The 18,479-nt window shown below is 41.1% G+C and overlaps 1 protein-coding gene across 2 annotated transcripts in view; it reads left to right on the forward strand.

Annotated features, from left to right (window-relative positions):
* The window catches only part of edc4 (enhancer of mRNA decapping 4), a 33,452-nt gene that overhangs the window by 9,340 nt on the left and 5,633 nt on the right, over positions 1-18,479 (forward strand). For both annotated transcript variants that reach the window (XM_026172957.1, XM_026172958.1), the window contains exons 9-29: positions 95-178; positions 309-404; positions 1,072-1,171; positions 1,478-1,658; positions 1,809-1,875; positions 2,607-2,698; positions 2,945-3,129; positions 4,252-4,331; positions 4,710-4,839; positions 4,932-5,227; positions 6,144-6,374; positions 6,609-6,710; positions 7,179-7,322; positions 8,466-8,502; positions 8,730-8,877; positions 9,129-9,284; positions 10,673-10,788; positions 10,917-11,082; positions 12,395-12,581; positions 13,274-13,493; positions 14,382-14,545. In XM_026172957.1, coding sequence (XP_026028742.1) covers positions 95-178; positions 309-404; positions 1,072-1,171; positions 1,478-1,658; positions 1,809-1,875; positions 2,607-2,698; positions 2,945-3,129; positions 4,252-4,331; positions 4,710-4,839; positions 4,932-5,227; positions 6,144-6,374; positions 6,609-6,710; positions 7,179-7,322; positions 8,466-8,502; positions 8,730-8,877; positions 9,129-9,284; positions 10,673-10,788; positions 10,917-11,082; positions 12,395-12,581; positions 13,274-13,493; positions 14,382-14,545 — 2,982 coding nt within the window. The remainder of the gene's footprint in view (positions 1-94; positions 179-308; positions 405-1,071; positions 1,172-1,477; positions 1,659-1,808; positions 1,876-2,606; positions 2,699-2,944; positions 3,130-4,251; positions 4,332-4,709; positions 4,840-4,931; positions 5,228-6,143; positions 6,375-6,608; positions 6,711-7,178; positions 7,323-8,465; positions 8,503-8,729; positions 8,878-9,128; positions 9,285-10,672; positions 10,789-10,916; positions 11,083-12,394; positions 12,582-13,273; positions 13,494-14,381; positions 14,546-18,479) is intronic.

Genomic DNA, 18,479 nt, shown 5'->3' on the forward strand with positions numbered 1-18,479 from the left:
CTTAAATGGTTTACCACTTTGTTTTTTCCTTTTCTTCTATGTGGTTTTCCCACCTCTGCCCTTTATTCACTTTTGCATTTTTCCTTAAAAATAGATGTCTTCATGAATTGCGGCCTCATGGAGGACGTCCTCTCTCCTGTCTTCTTTTCTGTGACAACCACAAGAGGCAGGATCCCGAGTGAGTCTGCACACACAAACTCAAAGTGCAAATTTATCACAGGCTGTCCTGGTGGGTTTTTATTCAAGTGCATCTCTATGTCTTTTTTCTTCTCATTGACAATTCTGTCCCCTTTTACTTTTCATTACAGGGTTCCTTTCTGGCGATTTCTGATAACTGGAGCTGACCAAAACCAGGAGTTGAAGATGTGGTGCACTGTTTCCTGGACCTGTTTACAAACCATCAGGTGTCTATTATTTGAAATACATTTTTTAGTGCTGCCAGCGTTAATTTTGTTAAAATGATGTTAATGTTAGCTCGTTAACGCGTTAGTGCCGCGCAGCCCCTCGCACGGGGGGAGCCGCATTAACTCGCTAACGGAGATTTGCTGCGTTAATGCAGTTATGTCGTTAACGTCATTTTAACAAAATTAACGCTGAAAGCACTAATTATTTTTTAGTCATTTTATATTTTTCTCAACCGTTATTATAAATGTAGCATGGGATGGCAGAAAGCATGTATAAGAATAGTTAGTAAATGTAACGTGAACAGCTGTGAGTTCTCTTTTTTTTTTTTTCTGCTTGCACCCTCAGTACCTCAGCACACCTCCAGTACACCTTAAAGAAATCAGGACATGGTCAAAAAAAAGCTCACGTCTTAAGGGAAACATTATTCCAAACCAGTATCTGGCTGGTTGGCCTTGGTGTACAAACCTGGTCTAACAGTAATGCTCTGTAAAAGCAAAAAAATGTCTCCCAGGAAAGGCCCACAAAAGGGGTTTTTACTAGTCCCAAAGTAAAATGATTCTTGTACTGAAGACATTTGGTGATGACTGTTGTTGATATTTTAGCTGAAACCATTTGTTTAAGGACAGCATACAAAGATACTAATTTCACAGTACTTTTCTCTTAAAGGTTCTCCCCTGATCCATTAAACTCATCGACTCTGCCAAGCCTCAAGGCCAGCCTGGACCTCTCTGCTGAGTATCTGATCCTCACTGATGTGCAAAGGAAGGTTAGCACAAATGTTTTAAAATAGGTTTTAAGCAAGTAATCATTGTGAGAAATCATATTGTGCAACCCCCTTTTTAAAGTGCTCACTTTTCTATCACTTTGTGTAAATTAATTGGCACACTTCATCAATACAAAAGATACAAATCCTGAATTAACTACCTTTCTAGACACACTGATCAAAGACCACGCATCAAGTGTACAAGGAAACCTGCTCTGTTTGTGAAAGTCCCTGAATAATGCCACTTTCTTGGCTACCCATGTTACCACTTCCTCCTAAGCTTAGTTTCATACTTGGCTGATGTTGCAGGTTTTATATGTGATGGAGCTGCGACAGGACTTGGAGAAAGGAAAGGCAAATTTCACAGCTGTGTCAGAGTTCCTGCTGACCCACCCTGTGCTCAGCTTTGGGGTACGTGATGTTACCCAGTGTCGATTGCGGCACACTGAGGTCCTTCCTGCTGAGGAGGAGAGTGAAAGCATGACAACAGGTACATAGACACATGCATGTGCATAGACATGTGCACACACACATTGGAATTGTTTTTTTTTTTTTTGTGCTTTAAGCCATCTTCAAAGTTGAAATTAAATATGTTTGTTCCTCATTAATGCCACATGTTTTTCATGTGTATCTTTTCCAGAGGGCCCTCAAGGACCCACAGAGTCCAAATCTGGAATCCAGATTAAACTCTACTGTGTCCACACCAAGTGAGTTTTCTTCTTTTCTTCCTTTTTTTTTTTGGTGAAAAGTGTTAAGATTGTGTCACTTTAACTTAACGCTTTAACAGGACATCTTGGTTTACAGGCGGTCAGTTATATGCACACTGAATGACCAAAATGTGCTTTTTTTCCTAGTACACACCAGTGATTAACTTTCTTATAGGACTCACTAATATTGTTGTGTTGTAATATTTTTTTCTTGAAAATAGAATAGAATGGGCAACCACGCTCAGTTTAACATATTCATAATTCTGCTGTCAGCCAAGTTTATTGGATTTCTTCTGTAAAGGAGCCTTTCATCCAGTCAGCAAGCTCCGTATATTTCCATGGAATTGCTTGCAGATGTGCACACTTATTGTGTACTTGGTGACTAGTGTCAGTCTCTTGTGTTGGAGCTGACATTTCTTTCCAACACTGGGTCGGTGCTGTGGAAAAATCTACTGTACTGGAAAGCTTCTGTAGAAGGACAGGACATATAGCATGTAATTGTTCTTTGTTAAAACAGTGCTGTATACCACGTCTCTCTGTACCCATCCACCCTCTGAAAGCAGTCAACCCAAATGAAAGACTGACAAGTGTGCCATTTTCTATTTGGAGTAAAGATACTATAGTCGTCAATGCAGAGGCAGCTTGCTGCTCATTTTACACATGGTATGATATGGCAGTATCAGTAATTATTAGTAATTTTGTTTAATGTCTCTACATTTATATGTTTGCAGGAGTTTGCAGGATGTTCAGATTTGGTTTCAGCCCAATGCTGGTTCCAACTCTGCGGCCTTCCTTCCTCATTCAGATTCTCAGGATGGTCTGGGTAAGATAGCAGTTTCTTTAACTGACAGGATTTAGTATTTATGCTGAGAGGGACGAATTCAATGAAAATAAGGCAACTTGTATGATTACTCCACATTTGGTCCACCTCTAGTCTTCTCTCATAAATAATTTACTTTAGTTTTGAAATCAAATTTATTTATATCTGCTTATACATCATTTAAAAATTATTTATTTTAGATCAAATTCTGCCACAAAATGGAAGTAATTTCACTTTTTATGTCTCCAGCTGGGTTTTCAGATCATCTCACTGATCAAAGCTCTGACAAGGATTCAGGAAGTGGCTCACAGACTGATCTAAGGAAGATCCCATCACTTCCTGCTCCCTCAGACTTCCTGTCAAATTCAGGCACCGGCAGCGGAGTGATGCCCAAGCTGATGACTCCTGATGCCTTCATGACACCGAGCACTTCAGTATGAACTTATCCTTACGCTGTAGTCAGAAAGTTTTCAAACCTTTTCCATTCTTTTTACCTCATCTAACTAGACCTAATACTCCACAAGATACAAAAAATGTTTAAGTATTACATTTGCAAAAGTATTATTGCAAATTAATACCTTTCAGTTCGTTTTTATGAAGTGAAATCTATTAAAACCTTTCACTTCATAATTGATTAAAGCACCTTTGGCAGCAATGACAACAGCAAATCTTCTTGAGTCTTTGCCCTGACACACCTTTGTTCTCAACCACACAGCTTGGTTCTGTGAGCTATAAGTTTTAAACTCATAGGTGTTGAATGTAGTTAGGTACCAGTGGGTTCCAGTCAGTTTGAGGAACCATCTCAAAGACAATTGATAACCATCTTTGGGCATTGGATATTAATTGCAAGTTTTGTAATATAGATTAGTTATGTTAATTTGTATTAAAAAAGCTTGTATTTGTTCATTCTTTATGAATATTCTGTGTAGATTGATGAGAAGAAAATTGATGAGTCTAAAAAATTTCTGAAGTTTACAGAACGACCAAAACCGTTACAGCTTCAGCAAATGAACACCATGTGTCTTCTTTTGATTTGTCACACGGTGAATAGCACCTTCGCCCACATATTGATCTATAGTTGGCAACAGCACTCAACACCCTGTTAATACACACTAGTGCAAACTAAATAGGACTACGGTAGTTATGCACTGAAAGAAAAGCTGATAACATACAAAAGGACAAATTGTTCCTTATTAGCTCTTTGCTTTTATGGATGCTCTGGTTTTCTTCCATAGTCTCAAGATATGCATGTTGGGTTAACTGGTGAGTCCAAATTAGCTGTAGGTTTGAATGTTACACTGTGTTAGCCCCTTGATGGACCAGTTACCCAGTCAAGGGACACCCCTCCACCGTCTCCCAGCCTTCTACAGTCCCAGTTGAATAAAGTCAATAAAATATTGGATAAATATAATCATTGCGAATGGGGTTCAGATGTGAAACACCCAACTTATCTGCAATGCGCTTCAGTTAAACCGATTTATAAACACTGAACAGTGATTATCCAAACCTTCTATCATATTTTCTGCCTGAAGATCATCTTTTTGTCATCCTTTCAGGTACCAGCATCTCCGGGGAGCAGTGCCAGCAGTCTGACCATTGTGACAGCTATAAGCAGCAACTCTGACTCAACAAACAGGTATGGAATTAAGAATTCTCTATATATTCATTTGAAAACGGAAAATTTTAGTATATGAAAGTGTGAAGATGATATCACAAATGATATTTTATCATCTGTGTCCTTATAACATGCAGTTTGGGTTGGTGAATGCTGTTCTTACAGATTATGTTTACCAGGATGTGGAGTTTTTAGATTTGTACTTATTTCAAATAAGCCAGGGATGAAGACAAATGATTTTGGGTTGTTTTCTATCTCCAGTTGTTAATTATAAAAAATAAGCCTCTGTTATCTTTTGTTTACTTTAAAGACTCCATTTATCTCTAACAGCTGAATACAAATAATTCCCTACTGTTTTGGTTTTGGTTACATTTGGGAATATGTATGCTTGTTTTTCAGAGCTATGGAGGATGCAAGTCAGAGTCCTAACAGGGCTGACAACAGCAGTACTGGGCTGCCACTCTCTGCCTCCACCAGCAGCCCAAGAGCTGCTTCCACTGTGCTACTTCCCGGACTCGAGAGCCTGCAGGTATGATCTAAACCACTCTCCTACTTCAACTAACCTTGCCCTTTTCTTCATGACATGACTTATTTTAATAAACTCTTATTCTCCATATCCAGGCTTTGGCAACCCCTAGTGGTCCTCTGGTACTCGACAGCTCTCAGGTTCTAGATCCTCCACTCCTGCCACCTTTGGCATCTCCAACTAGAGCCCGCTCCCCTGACGTCATCTCCTCAGCATCCACAGCCATGTCCCAGGACATGCCAGAGATCGCCTCTCAGACCCTGCAGCTTCAGCGTGGACTAGTGTCCAGCTTGGATCCCTTGCCTCTTTCTGCCCTCCAGACAGACAGCATGGCCTCTGCCGCCTCTGCACTGCACTTGTTAACCTCACCACGCTCAGCCAGCAACAGCGGGTATGTAAATTAAAAAGCGATTAGGAGTATTAAAAAGCATGCAGAAATAATAGTGTTGAGATTTTATGATCCACTTAAACTAAAGTTTGACACTTTTTATGTTTACTACTCCATTTGATTAGGGTAGTAGCACATTATGTAAAACCATCTTCCTCACTGTTTTAGAGCACAGGGTGTGAGAAAAGACAATCTCCTTGTATATTTTCTTTTCCACATGAATCCTACAATTTCTCTCAATGAGCCACTCATGTTTGCAGCCATTTGTGACATCAAATTCAGATATAAGCAGCCCCTGACCAGTTCTATTTCCTCACTAGGGCTGCTCTTGATAACTCCCTGCAGCAGATGCTAACTGTTCTGTCGTTGGCTGCAGGGGGATGTTTCTGCACTGCCTGCATCTGTGCAACCCTGCTTTTATTTTTTGATGGCATTTATTATACTATAAGAAATGTTTTAGTTAGGACATTGATTGGCTAATGTGCGTAATGTTAGATTAGCTTTGGTTATATGTCAGTGGAGTCAGAGCTGTGTGGATGTTGTAATGATACAGAGACAACAAAAAGTTGTGGAAACATTTAAAACTATTTTGAATCCACTTAAGTGTTATCATTTGTGCAACGCAACCTCAGCTCTTTCTTTTTGTTTCAATGGTAATAATGTCAAAGTTAAGATCACTGTGCAAGCGATATGGTAAATGGTAATGTGTTTGTAATGGGAAAACATTGTACATGTCACCAGTTTGACAGCTTGCTTATTCCATAACCTTACATAACCATAATTACTGTTGATTCTGATTCTGCAGTTTCATTTCACTTTCTTGTTTTAATGTATGTACATTTGTGTTGGCTTTATATTTTATTTTCCCAGTCCAGAAATGCTCTCTAAATTACATAAGCCAATATATATTGTGTTACAGCTTGTTGGCCCTTGAACTTGGAGGTGCAGAAGGGCCTGTGGGTGGGGCAGCAGAGTCTGAGTCCAGACTGAGTCACACACCATCTCTGCTTGAGAATGCGCTATCACAGGAAAATCCTGTGATAGGAGGAGGGTCCTCAGATGGCAACGTTAGCCACACACCATGGCCAGCTGCTCCAGATATCACCAGAGAAACCAGGAACAGTCTCAGGGACAACGGACTTGTTGACTGGTGTGTAATCTAACATATAAATACTTGAACCCCCATCCTGTGTGAAACATTTCACAAGCCTGTTTTGATTTCTCTGTGTATAAAACATTCAGAACCCCTGGTTTTTGTTCAGGTAGTTTCACGTACACATCAGGTTGTCATGCTATGTTGCAATGAAAATGGCATTGTGAAGATTTTTATTTATTTTTTTATTAATTTAAGTATTGGTGTGTTTGTCTCATATGCCTGCTGCAGTTCAAGAGAGGAGTCACAGGACAGACACTTGAGCTCACCTTACCATCGACGCTCATATCACCTGCCACAGAATGACAGTCAGGACGCTGGAGCCGAGCAGAGGTAACATACATTAACCCACCATCTATTTGTTTATGCAAATGAAACAGGCAATAGAATGGACCTTATCATGAGCAACAAACTCATGATAAAGCGCTGCACATTCAAGGCGCAGCAATGGTTTGATTTTATTGACTTTTTTTTCAGCTGATTCCACAACAAGTGGTCTAAACCAGGGGTGGGCAATCTCAGTCCACGAGGGCCGGTGTCCCTGTAGGTTTTAGATCTCACCTTGGGTCAACACACCTGAATCACATGATTAGTTCGTTACCAGGACTCTGGAGAACTTCAGGACATGTTGAGGAGCTAATTTAGCCATTTAAATCAGCTGTGTTGGTTCGAGGACACATCTAAAACCTGCAGGGACACCGGCCCTCGTGGACTGAGATTGCCCACCCCTGGTCTAAACTCTGCTTTAGAGGCTACAGCAGCTGACTTACTGTCTACATTTCTGTGTTGTGTATGACTCAGTGACCCTGATGATGAGGTGGCCAGTCTGGCGTCATCCTCTGGAAACTGTGGTTCTCGATCTTCACATAGACTACCCGTGAATGATTGGAAAACCTCACCACGAGGATCGCCAAAGCCAAAGAGAAAGATCAAGAAAGACGACAGGTTTGTTTATACTTTGAGCATCAAGATGTTGCTGTTTTCAGAAACTAATAAAAAGGAAAACAACGAAGAGAACCCTTAGATTAGTAAGTAATTAGATGGCGCCGCTGCAAACTATCTTGCTTTTTGATCATAGTTTGGTGAAATTAAAACACTTTGTTCGACCTTCATGAGGTATATATGGAAATAGGAAATGGCTCAATCATCCCAGCATCAAATCAGAGGACTAATGGGTTTAGTCTCACTATGAACACCTTTCACACATCTGTAGTCAGCTAATGGCTTTAACAGAATCATCAGTTTGGAAGCATTAATCTAAAAATAATCTCCATATATCTTAAAAACCGTACAGATTCTGAGCACAGATCAACAGGGTTTAAAGCTAAATTTCACACGCACACATATTTACATCTGCGTCACATATGTCACAAGAGAGCCAGAAAATTTTTGAATACAGTTTATCTAACTCCCTCACTTAAGTAAACATAGTAAAATTCAGTGGACTACTAAAATTTGTAGACATGATCTTGTAGTCTGTGTATTCCCTTTTTTATCCCAGAAACTATTAAAGCTGTTGCTGTTAATTGAGTTATGACTTACATTCATTTTGGGGTTTTGGTAAGGATGTTTTCATAGATCAGCACATTTCTTTAGGCCACACTTTTTAGTGAGGGACTCAAATGTTGAATTAGTAAACCAGAGCCAGTCAAAATGTGGTATGGGGGACAACAGATCAAACTTTTGGCAGCTACACGTCATGCCCGATCGTGTAGCTGCAAAGTGTACCCTTTTTTTTCTCCTGCATGTCTTGCGTCTACATTGGTCTAGACTTGACCAGTGTATGAGCATTTTATAGGGTGTTGACTAGCAAAAGAAAGTGATTACTCACACTGAATTACAGGTAGACTGATGCTTTTTTTCATGTCTACATCAAGTAGCAGGATTGAGTTATTTGTCTTCTTTAGCATTATTGCATTTAATTTAAGCCAAATATTATTTTATAATAAAGTTCTTAAAACTAATAAACGTCAGAAAATAAGGAGTTTAGGTAAATGAAACAAATTGATTTTTATGCATTAATGTAGTATTAAGTGTGCTATAAGTAGTATTGAGTACTTAGTTAAACATTGTTTCTCATGTTTACAGTGAGTCATCACAGTCCAGGCAAATGGATTCTGGTCAGGTAAATTCCTAAAAGAAAAATTTCCTTTTTTATGTTGGTTAGATGTGTCATGCCTTTATGTGCAGTAAGTGCATTATTTTATTTTATTTTTAATTTTAGAAAGTTGATTGTTACTGATAATGTCTTGTAAATTATTACTATTTGATAACATGTTGTTTGTTTCAGCAGCTCTTTGGTTTCTCATTCTTGGATTCTTTTAATTCAGCTTTTCTCCTCATCTTTAAAAGTTTAATGCAGAAGTACAGGACGAGTTGATGATGCTGTTGCGTAGCCAGCAGAGGGAGTTAACTGAACTGCGGGGACAGATTGAAACCATGCAGAGCTCCATTATGGCTCAGGTGGAACATGTCCTGACAAATCACCAGGAGCAAGAACGTATCCTTCAGTAATCTCTCACTCACTCATGATTGGGTTTTTTTGGGTTTTTTTTTAAAATTATGTTTCCAAAATAAATGTTTTGAGAAAAAATTTATACCAAAGGCTCAGTGAACAGCTGTGACTGTGCAAAGATTTAAATGTCTTTTAGCCACATCTTTGAAATCGTTATCATTACAGGATGCTTGCATTTTTAGCAATGAGCCGGTTACAATCATATTCTTGTGAGCCTTGACCTGTCTTCACCTCAGACCGCAGACTTGAGCGAGTTCTGGCAGAGAGTCAGAATCATCAGCAGCAGCTTCAGGAACAACTCAGCCAGCATCTCAGCCATGCCCTCAGCTCAGCTCTGACCAACAGAATGGACAAAGTGCTTCGGGACGAAATGAAGAAAACAGTCCCACAAAGTAAGAAAACACCAAACACACTCCCAGAGCATGATGGGTGCTATTCACTGCTAAGCATCACTGAGATTCATACATTTAAAAAGGTCACATAAAGGAAATGAATTGTATTGATAACACATTTTTAAGGTGTTTCTCATGATTTTTTTTTTTTATGTTTTTCATTTCTTTTGAATTGTACAGATGTTTACTTTTAAGTGTCAGATGTCTGTTCAAATGGGATGTTAATTATTGTTGTATACCAATTATGTCTGTGAAGGGTCTTAGACATCCAGGTCATTGTAGTCTAAGGAGCTTGGAAGGAAAATCATCTGGATTTTCTGAAGATGTTTAACTTCGCATCTGAGAAGCTTGTTCAGTTGCAAGAGCAATTGGTCCATGTGGGACTCTCCACCAATTGCTCTTAGAACTAAGGAAGCTTCTCGGGTGAGAAGGGAAGCGTCTTCAAGAAATTAAAGAAGTCCAGACCCTTTTCCCCCTCAACCTCCTTAGACCTACAATTGTCTCTAACAGCAACATTGAAAACCGATAATACAGTCTGAGTCAGACTAAATAGATTCACCAGGCAATCGTTAGATCAGTCACTTCTCTTTCCAGATGATGGTGGTATTGAGCCATTTTAATGTTTGTAAGTTGAGGAGCAGGAAGATCTTTATGTACTAAAACATGTCCAGTCTGCAAATGCTGCAAACTTAGTTAAACCCCTGTCCCACCCTCTGGGGTCTCTTATCAAGTCTTTCTGTTATTGATATACAAATGTTTATTGTAGGTATATTTAATAATATTTAAGGTGTTTTTTCCGCAGTGTGTATAATCTAAGTTGCACAAATGTTGTGGTTCAGCTTAGTTGTCTTGTAAGCTTAAAGTTTTAAGAACTTAAAATTAATTTACTTTCACCTTTTTTGATCTATTGGCATTTTGATCAAAGAAGAGCAAATGGTTTATGAACAGAATAGCTCGTATTTTTCCTTGCTAATAACCAAATATCATGAGGTTAACACTACAAATCACTGATGAATATAAATATGGATATAGCAGTTATTAACAAAGGCTACAATTTCTGTGAAGCTGCATTTTGTTTGTTTTTTTTCCAGCTCTGACAAAAAAGCCAAGCTCTAAGTGCACACCAGGTTGTACATCAATAAATTACTGTGTTATTTAATGCTTGAGATCATCTTGAGGCATAAGTAATGTTAAATATAGCAAAGGCAGCTGAGGTGTGTTGGACTGAGACACTAAAATTAAGCAGTCTCTTGAGAGATGTGTTCCTGCCTCGCCTCTCCTGCCCTCGTATTCGAGGATGAGATGTTCCTGTCTTTCTTTGCCTCCAGCCTCGATCACATGCCTAATTATAGAGGGGTTCCTGCTAATCTGTCTTTTCCCCTCTCTAGCAATCTCTAAGACTTTGGAGCCAGTGACAGGCCAGCTGAACAACACAATTGCTGCTAAACTGACTGCTGTGGAGGTCACCCTGAAGGACAATGTTGGCAAAGTGGTGAAATCGAAGGTAGGTGACTGCCTTACTTTACCACTTGTCTGTATTTTTTTCCTCACTGCTATGCAGGATGGGCCTTTTAGGATTATTTACTGTGTATTTTCTACATCAACCTATTCTCCCTGCCTCTTGTTCACCAGAACACAACGGATGCGATTGGTCGAGCAGCAGCAGAGGCGATGCAGGGCCCCATCCAGGCAGCATATAAAGATGCCTTCCAGAGCATTGTGCTTCCTGTTTTTGAAAGAGGCTGCCAGTCCATGTTTCAGCAAATCAACGACAGCTTCAAACAAGGCACACAAGAATGTAAGGAAATGAAGGACGATGATAAACTTGTACAAAACACCATACAAATATCAAGCTATGTAATGATCCACTGCAGGACATGTTGTCTAGGTGCACTAAAACATTAGATGTACAGTTGCTTTAAAAGTTTCTGGACGCTCTCTTAAAGGCATCCCGATGGCTTACAATGGCTGATGACCTTATTTGGATACTTAGCATTATTGCTTTCTTCATATTGAATGTTCTCAGTGTCTAGCTCTGAAATAAGGAGCTGTATGTGGAACTCTAATTAAGTAAGTGTCTCACTGAAAGATCTCAGGGACAACTTTTGTACTGATGCCTTTACAGACCCAGCCAGTCCGCTGATGTGCTGAAAAGCAGTCTGCTTATTCTGAGATTGTGCTCACGCCCACTCTTGGAAGCCGCAACCTGATCTTTTTTAAATTTATAATGTGAGAGGCCACAGTTCCGCTCCTCTAATTTAAAATTAATCCAAGGTTTGCTTTGTAAATATTACCTGCTTTGGTGGCAAGCAGTTCTGGGGACTACCTGTTAAGTAACTGCTGTAAGGTCCCCAGGTAACTACATAACCTTCCAGCCCCCCCCCCCCCACCCCCCCCACCCCACCCACCCCACCACCACCACCACCACCACCAATTCATACTGCTAATAGAAACTCTTAAGTGATTTCATAGCTCACCAGTGGCTAGTTAACTCAGTAAGAAAAGAAAATTCTGTACTTCACTGTTCACTTGAATTTGCACATGGTTTTCCTCCATTTAAAGCTAATATTAATAAACATGTTTCCCAAATGTTAACATCTCTACCTATCCTGAGAAAGTATACCTACTCCATGCCAGAAAGAGACTTCTGAGAACTACAAGTGGGGGGAAAAAGTGGGTCTGCCTCAAATAGTTACCAGGCTGTCGTAACTGTGAAAGTGGCAATTGATGCGCTTTTTGTGATTGCTGTACTAACATCTGCACTGCTGTGTTATCTGCCTTCAGCAGTATTTTAATGCCCAAATGTTACTCGCTTAAAATGGTGCAATAACATCAAATGTATAATAATTATTGATACATAATGCTGTAATCCTCCTGCACTAGTCATTCTAGCAGTCACATGTAGGGTCACATCTGCACACAACACTTGCATCTCGGCAAACTAGCTCCAAATAAAATGAGCCAGTGGAAGCAAGTAAGAGAGCCTTTTCATGTTGCACTGACTCATTTCATATCATTATGAAAAATGTTGCTCACTAGAGTTGTGACAGTATTTAAGATGTGTTTGCTTGCGTGATGAGAGATTTTGTTCTTGACTTTCATCTTTGTAGACATCCAGCAGCTTGAGACTCATATGAAGAACAGAAAGCAGAGAGACCAGGATACACGAGACCCCATGATTGGCCAGCTCCAGCAGATGATCGACAACTTCCAGAGCTCCACTGATCAGCTGGGCAACAACATCACAGCTAACGTCCGGGCTGAAGTCCAGCATCAGATCCAGATGATGGTGGGAAAGTATGTAACTGAGCTGTTCCTTGTTTACCACTGTGTGAGCTGTGTGTTACTAGAAAAGTGAAACTTTTTTCCCACATAAAAAAAGTAAATGAATCTTCCCAAAACTGTTTACTTTACCTTTTACTTTTCTAGTTTGTCACTTAACACTTGATTATTCTTTTACTTCCGTTACAGCATTAAAAAAAAATATGGTCTTGCAAATCAGTATTTAAAACAGTCCTGTTGTTGAGTGATGTTGTTCACATTTATTGATCTTGCAGCGTTGACTTACATACCAAGTGGACATTTTGAACTTCAGCTACGCATACCAGCAAATACCTATGTACCACTATGGCTTTACTTACTGCATATTGAGCAAGTGTGTAATAGATTGGAGAGTAAAAACAAGCAAAGCTTAATCCTGGGGCTAATGTAAGAACATCAATTCGATCAGGTCTCTTGTTCCCCCTGCAATTAATTTCAAGGCCTCTAGAGTTTATAGATTGTCAGGAGCAGAGCAGAGAGAAAATAGCTGGCCCACTAAAACTCTTGAAAAGGAAATGACAACGCCAAACTGTGCAGAGTCAGTTTTTAAGCCAATATCTTGTAGGTTAAGGGCAAGGATTTTCCCCAAAGCGCAAAAATAGACTGCAGCGTATTTGTTTAAGATTCATGCAACTTGGAGGATAACTGTCCTTCTTTTCCCTGCTCAGCTTGCAGGAGTCTATTCTTAGCCATGTGCAGCGGATTGTCAAAGGTGAGGTGAGCCTAGCGATGAAGGAGCAGCAGGCAGTGGTCACCTCCAGCATCATGCAGGCAATGAGGTCGGCGGCCGGCACACCAGTTCCCACAGCACATTTAGACTACCAGACACAGCAGACGAACATCCTGCAGCTCCTCCAGCAGGGCCAACTCAATCAGGCTTTCCAGCAGGTAACACGCACACACTGATGTAACCAGGCTTAAAGGTTGCACTGCAGCTTCCTCTGCAGCTGAGCTGTGTTTTCCAACTACTAATTAATGCAGGCAACAACTCACTATAACTCTCATATGCATGTATGTCCACCAGGGCCGAGAAAGCCATTATCCTGCAACTACTCCACAGTCCCACTTGCAAACCCCACCAGTGCATTAGTTGTGCTGCAGGCATTCATTATGCTTGTATTTACTCCTAAGTGACTTTGTATGTGAAAATGCTTTGAATTGTGGTAAAACACGTTTCCCCTCTACTTTTAAGCTGAAAAACTACCCCGTCTAAGCTTACATGCTAGTTAAAATTACTAATTTTCTGCAATGTTTAAAAGATTTTGTGTTATAAACACATCTAGTAGTTTTGTGGTTGGAATTAATATTAAATTTTACCATGGAAAGCTTTGTCTGAGCTTGGTCATGCCATCTCATTTGGTGTAGCTGATGCAAAGTACCTCCAAACTGCTCAGCCTTGATTGTTGGCTTCCTTCATATTATGTTAGATCTCTTGCTCACAACTTTTGAGGATCTCATGTTTTGGAAACGGAAAATGACGTAGAATTGAAACTTAAAGAAGTCCAGGCGCAGACGACGATGACCTGGATGATTGAGAACCTTCACAGACGACATCGAATTGAATTGATCGGCCCATTGTTACCTATTCTCAATCCAGCTTTCAAAGTCAGGATGGGACTGACACTGAAATGCTGCATTAATAACTTGCTTGTTGATGGAGTGCACCTTTCCTTAAGAGGCTTATTGTATGGAAAGAGATACTTAAACTTAAATTCAGGTGCAAATATTTATATAAGTGGTTAAATTGGTAACCCCCCGTCTTGGTTTACTCTACAGGCTCTGTCAGCGACTGATCTGAATTTGGTCTTGTATGTGTGTGAGACCATCGACTCTCAGCAGGTGTTCGGACAACACCCCTGCCCTCTAAGCCAGCCCGTGCTGCTTTCTCTCATCCAGCAGCTTTCTTCCAACCTCACAACTCGCTCTGAGCTCAAAATCAGGTGAGTAAACAAAGGTTGTCATTTTTGGCAGCTAGGTACAGATTTACAGTAGGCTTTTCTTTCTTTCTTTTTTTTTTCTGGAGTCAAAGAGAACACATCCTTTTTCATTAATTTGCATGTAATATGTAAACAGACACAGAAAGCCAGAAGACGGTAGACACAGTTGGGCTTACACTGTAGTTGTTCAGTGAGATATGACCGTTCACAGATTTTAGTGGATGTGAGTCTTCTCTGTGTTTGGGTTTGGGATTAGACTAATGTCATAATGACTGAACAAAGGCTGAACCATTAAACAAAAAATTGGAAGTGAATAAAACTACACTGAAAAAAATGATTTGCTTTCATGCTTGCTCAGAACAGACCTTAACATTTCAGTTTCAGGTGTAACACAAAGGTCTCTGGGTAGATGTTGTGGCATCCCCATTGGCCTGTTGTTTCTGGGCAGACAGGTTGGTGGATCATATAAAGTACAGCAGGTGGTATTATACCAAACTTTTTTCCACTAGTTGCTCTTGTTTTTCTGAACTGGCAATCACAATACATGTTAAGAGTCTTTATTTATTCTGGGTTATTAGGAATATCAGGGTAATCACTTTCAGCCTAAGAATAGGTAAACTCAGCAGTGCTCAGGGCTGCATGCTACAGTACACAGGACCAGGCTCAGCATGACTACAGTATCTCTGAAGGAGGCAGATGCTTCAGTAGCAGAGAGATTTGTGTATTGTCAGTCAGAAAATTTAGCTTTATGTAACTGGCAACTGATCAAGGCTGTATTTTTTCCAGATTCATAAATGTTTATTTGTAATTAACAGTAACATAAGATGAATAAGGAAGCACTTTGTCTCCGGTTATGAAAAGCAGAAGTAAAAATGGGACAAATGTAAGTTTCAACCAGTTGTTGAACTTCTGGACTAATGATCTCTCCATCAAAAAGAATCGGTGCAGCATCTAGCCCAGGGGTGGGCAACTCCAGGCCTCGTGGGCCGGTGTCACTGCAGGTTTTAGATGTGTCCTTGAACCAACACAGCTGATTTAAATGGCTAAATTAGCTCCTCAACATGTCCTGAAGTTCTCCAGAGTCCTGGTAATGAACTAATCATGTGATTCAGGTGTGTTGACCCAAGGTGAGATCTAAAACCCTGCAGGACACCGGCCCTCGAGGCCTGGAATTGCCCACCCCTGACCTAGCCACATGAATTCTCTTTGACATCACTGAAACTTAAAAGAAAAGGGGAAAAAAAGAAGACCTCAGGCCAGATCAGCAAGGTAAAATGTCAAATCTAGCATCTTATATAACTTTAAGGTGTGCCTTCCGGTTTATTTTTATTAGGCGTCTAATGTGAAGCTACCCTCCAGTAATTGAAAAATGATGACGAAGGAAACTCAAGCTGAAGGTTAACCTTGGGTTTGCTACCTCTATCAGAAGCACTGAGCCTTGTTCTCAAGTCCACTCGTTCCTAAACATAAAGACGACTAAATATGATTCATAAATTCTCAGGAATGTTGTGCTATTATTTGCACTTTAAATATATGTCTGTGAAGGTTCTCAGTCATCCAGGTCATCGTAGTCAAAGGAGCTTGCAAAGAAAGGCGTCTGGACTTCTTTAAATTACTTGAAGACGTTTCGCCTCTCATCCGAGAAGCTTCTTCAGTTCTAAGGTCAAATGGTGGAGAGTCCCAGATATAAACCTAGTGGGAGTAACCCCCCACAGAGGGACAAAAGGACCCCCTGATGATCCTCTAATCGCCTGAGCCAAGGTGTGAAACTGGGTGTGGGTCCCAATCAGCCAGAGTTTCGGGTGAGTTCATTGTGAAACCTGGCCCCACCTTATCATGCGAATTCCTGAGATCAGATGGCCCAGGATGTGAGTGGGCGTTAAGGCGTCTGGGGAGGCATCTCAAAACTGGATTATAGATGGCAGAGAGTTGGTGTCGTAAACCACTGCCTCTGTTCAAAGATGGTCGCTCACAGTGGACATAGATGGCTTCTTTCACTCCTCTTTCAAACCATCTGTCCACTCTGTCCAAAATGTGAACATTGGCATCCTTGAAAGAGTGTCCTTTATCCTTAAGATGCAGATGGACTGCTGTGTTGTGCCATGCGCTTGTGAAGTGGCTGTTTGGTCTCTCCAATGTAGAGGTCTGGGCATTCCTTGCTGCACTGTACCGCATACACCACATTGTTAAGTCTGTGTTTTGGCGTTTTGTCTTTCGGGTGAACCAGTTTTTGTCTGAGCGTGTTGCTTGGTCTGAAATGCACCGGGATGTCATGCTTGGAGAAAACTCTCCTGAGTTTTTCTGATACACCGGCTACATAGGGGATGACAATGTTGTTGCGTCTGTCCTTCTTATCCTCCCTCGCTGGTGTCTGGTCTTCTTTTCTGTGCCTCTTTGCTGACTTTAAGAACGCCCATTTAGGATAGCCGCACGTTTTGAGTGCTTCCTTTACATGTGTGTGTTCCTTCTTTTTTCCTTCAGGCTTAGAGGGAACAAGCTCTGCCCGGTGGTGTAGGGTCCTGATTACTCCAAGTTTGTGTTCCAGAGGGTGGTGGGAGTCAAAGAGGAGGTACTGGGCCGTGTGTGTGAGCTTCCGGTAAACTTCGATGTTGAGGTTGCCATTCTCTTCAATGTGCATGGCGCAGTCCAGGAAAGGCAAACAGTTGTCCTTTGTGTCTTCCCTGGTGAACTTGATGTTTTTATCCACAGCGTTAATGTGCGCAGTGAAGGATTCCACTTCTTGTGTCTTGATTTTGACCCAGGTGTCGTCTACATATCTGTACCAGTGGCTGGGTACTCTTCCTTTGAAAAAGCCAAGAGCCTTTCTTTCCATTTCCTCCATGTAAAGGTTGGCTACAATAGGTGACACGGGGGAGCCCATGGCACAGCCATGTTTTTGTCTGTAGAAACCCTCGTTGTATTTGAAATATGTAGTGGTGAGGCAGAGGTCTAACAGTGTGCAAATCTGATTGGGTGTGAAGTTGGTCCTGTCCTCCAAGGAGCTGTCTTCTTGTAGTCGATCAACATTGAAGTTTACCGGAAGCTCACACACACGGACCAGTACCTCCTCTTTGACTCCCATCACCCTCTGGAACACAAACTTGGGGTAATCAGGACCCTACACCACCGGGCAGAACATGTTCTCTCTAAGCCTGAAGGAAAAAAGAAGGAACATACACATGTAAAGGAAGCACTCAAAACGTGCGGCTATCCTAAATGGGCGTTCTTAAAGTCAGCAAAGAGGCACAGAAAAGAAGACCAGACACCAGCGAGGGAGGATAAGAAGGACAGACGCAACAACATTGTCATCCCCTATGTAGCCGGTGTATCAGAAAAACTCTGGGATGTCATGCTTGGAGAAAACTCTCCTGTGTATTTCAGACCCAGCAACACGCTCAGACAAAAATTGGTTCACCCGAAAGACAAAACGCCAAAACACAGACTTAACAATGTGGTGTATGCGGTACAGTGCAGCAAGGAATGCCCAGACCTCTACATTGGAGAGACCAAACAGCCACTTCACAAGCGCATGGCACAACACAGCAGTCCATCTGCATCTTAAGGATAAAGGACACTCTTTCAAGGATGCCAATGTTCACATTTTGGACAGAGAGGACAGATGGTTTGAAAGAGGAGTGAAAGAAGCCATCTATGTCCACTGTGAGCGACCATCTTTGAACAGAGGCAGTGGTTTACGACACCAACTCTCTGCCATCTATAATCCAGTTTTGAGATGCCTCCCCAGACGCCTTAATGCCCACTCACATCCTGGGCCATCTGATCTCAGGAATTCGCATGATAAGGTGGGGCCAGGTTTCACAATGAACTCACCCGAAACTCTGGCTGATTGGGACCCACACCCAGTTTCACACCTTGGCTCAGGCGATTAGAGGGTCCTTTTGTCCCTCTGTGGGGGGTTACTCCCACTAGGTTTATA

The sequence above is a fragment of the Astatotilapia calliptera genome, chromosome 7, assembly GCF_900246225.1.
Source record: "Astatotilapia calliptera chromosome 7, fAstCal1.2, whole genome shotgun sequence".
Lineage (NCBI taxonomy): Eukaryota > Metazoa > Chordata > Actinopteri > Cichliformes > Cichlidae > Astatotilapia > Astatotilapia calliptera.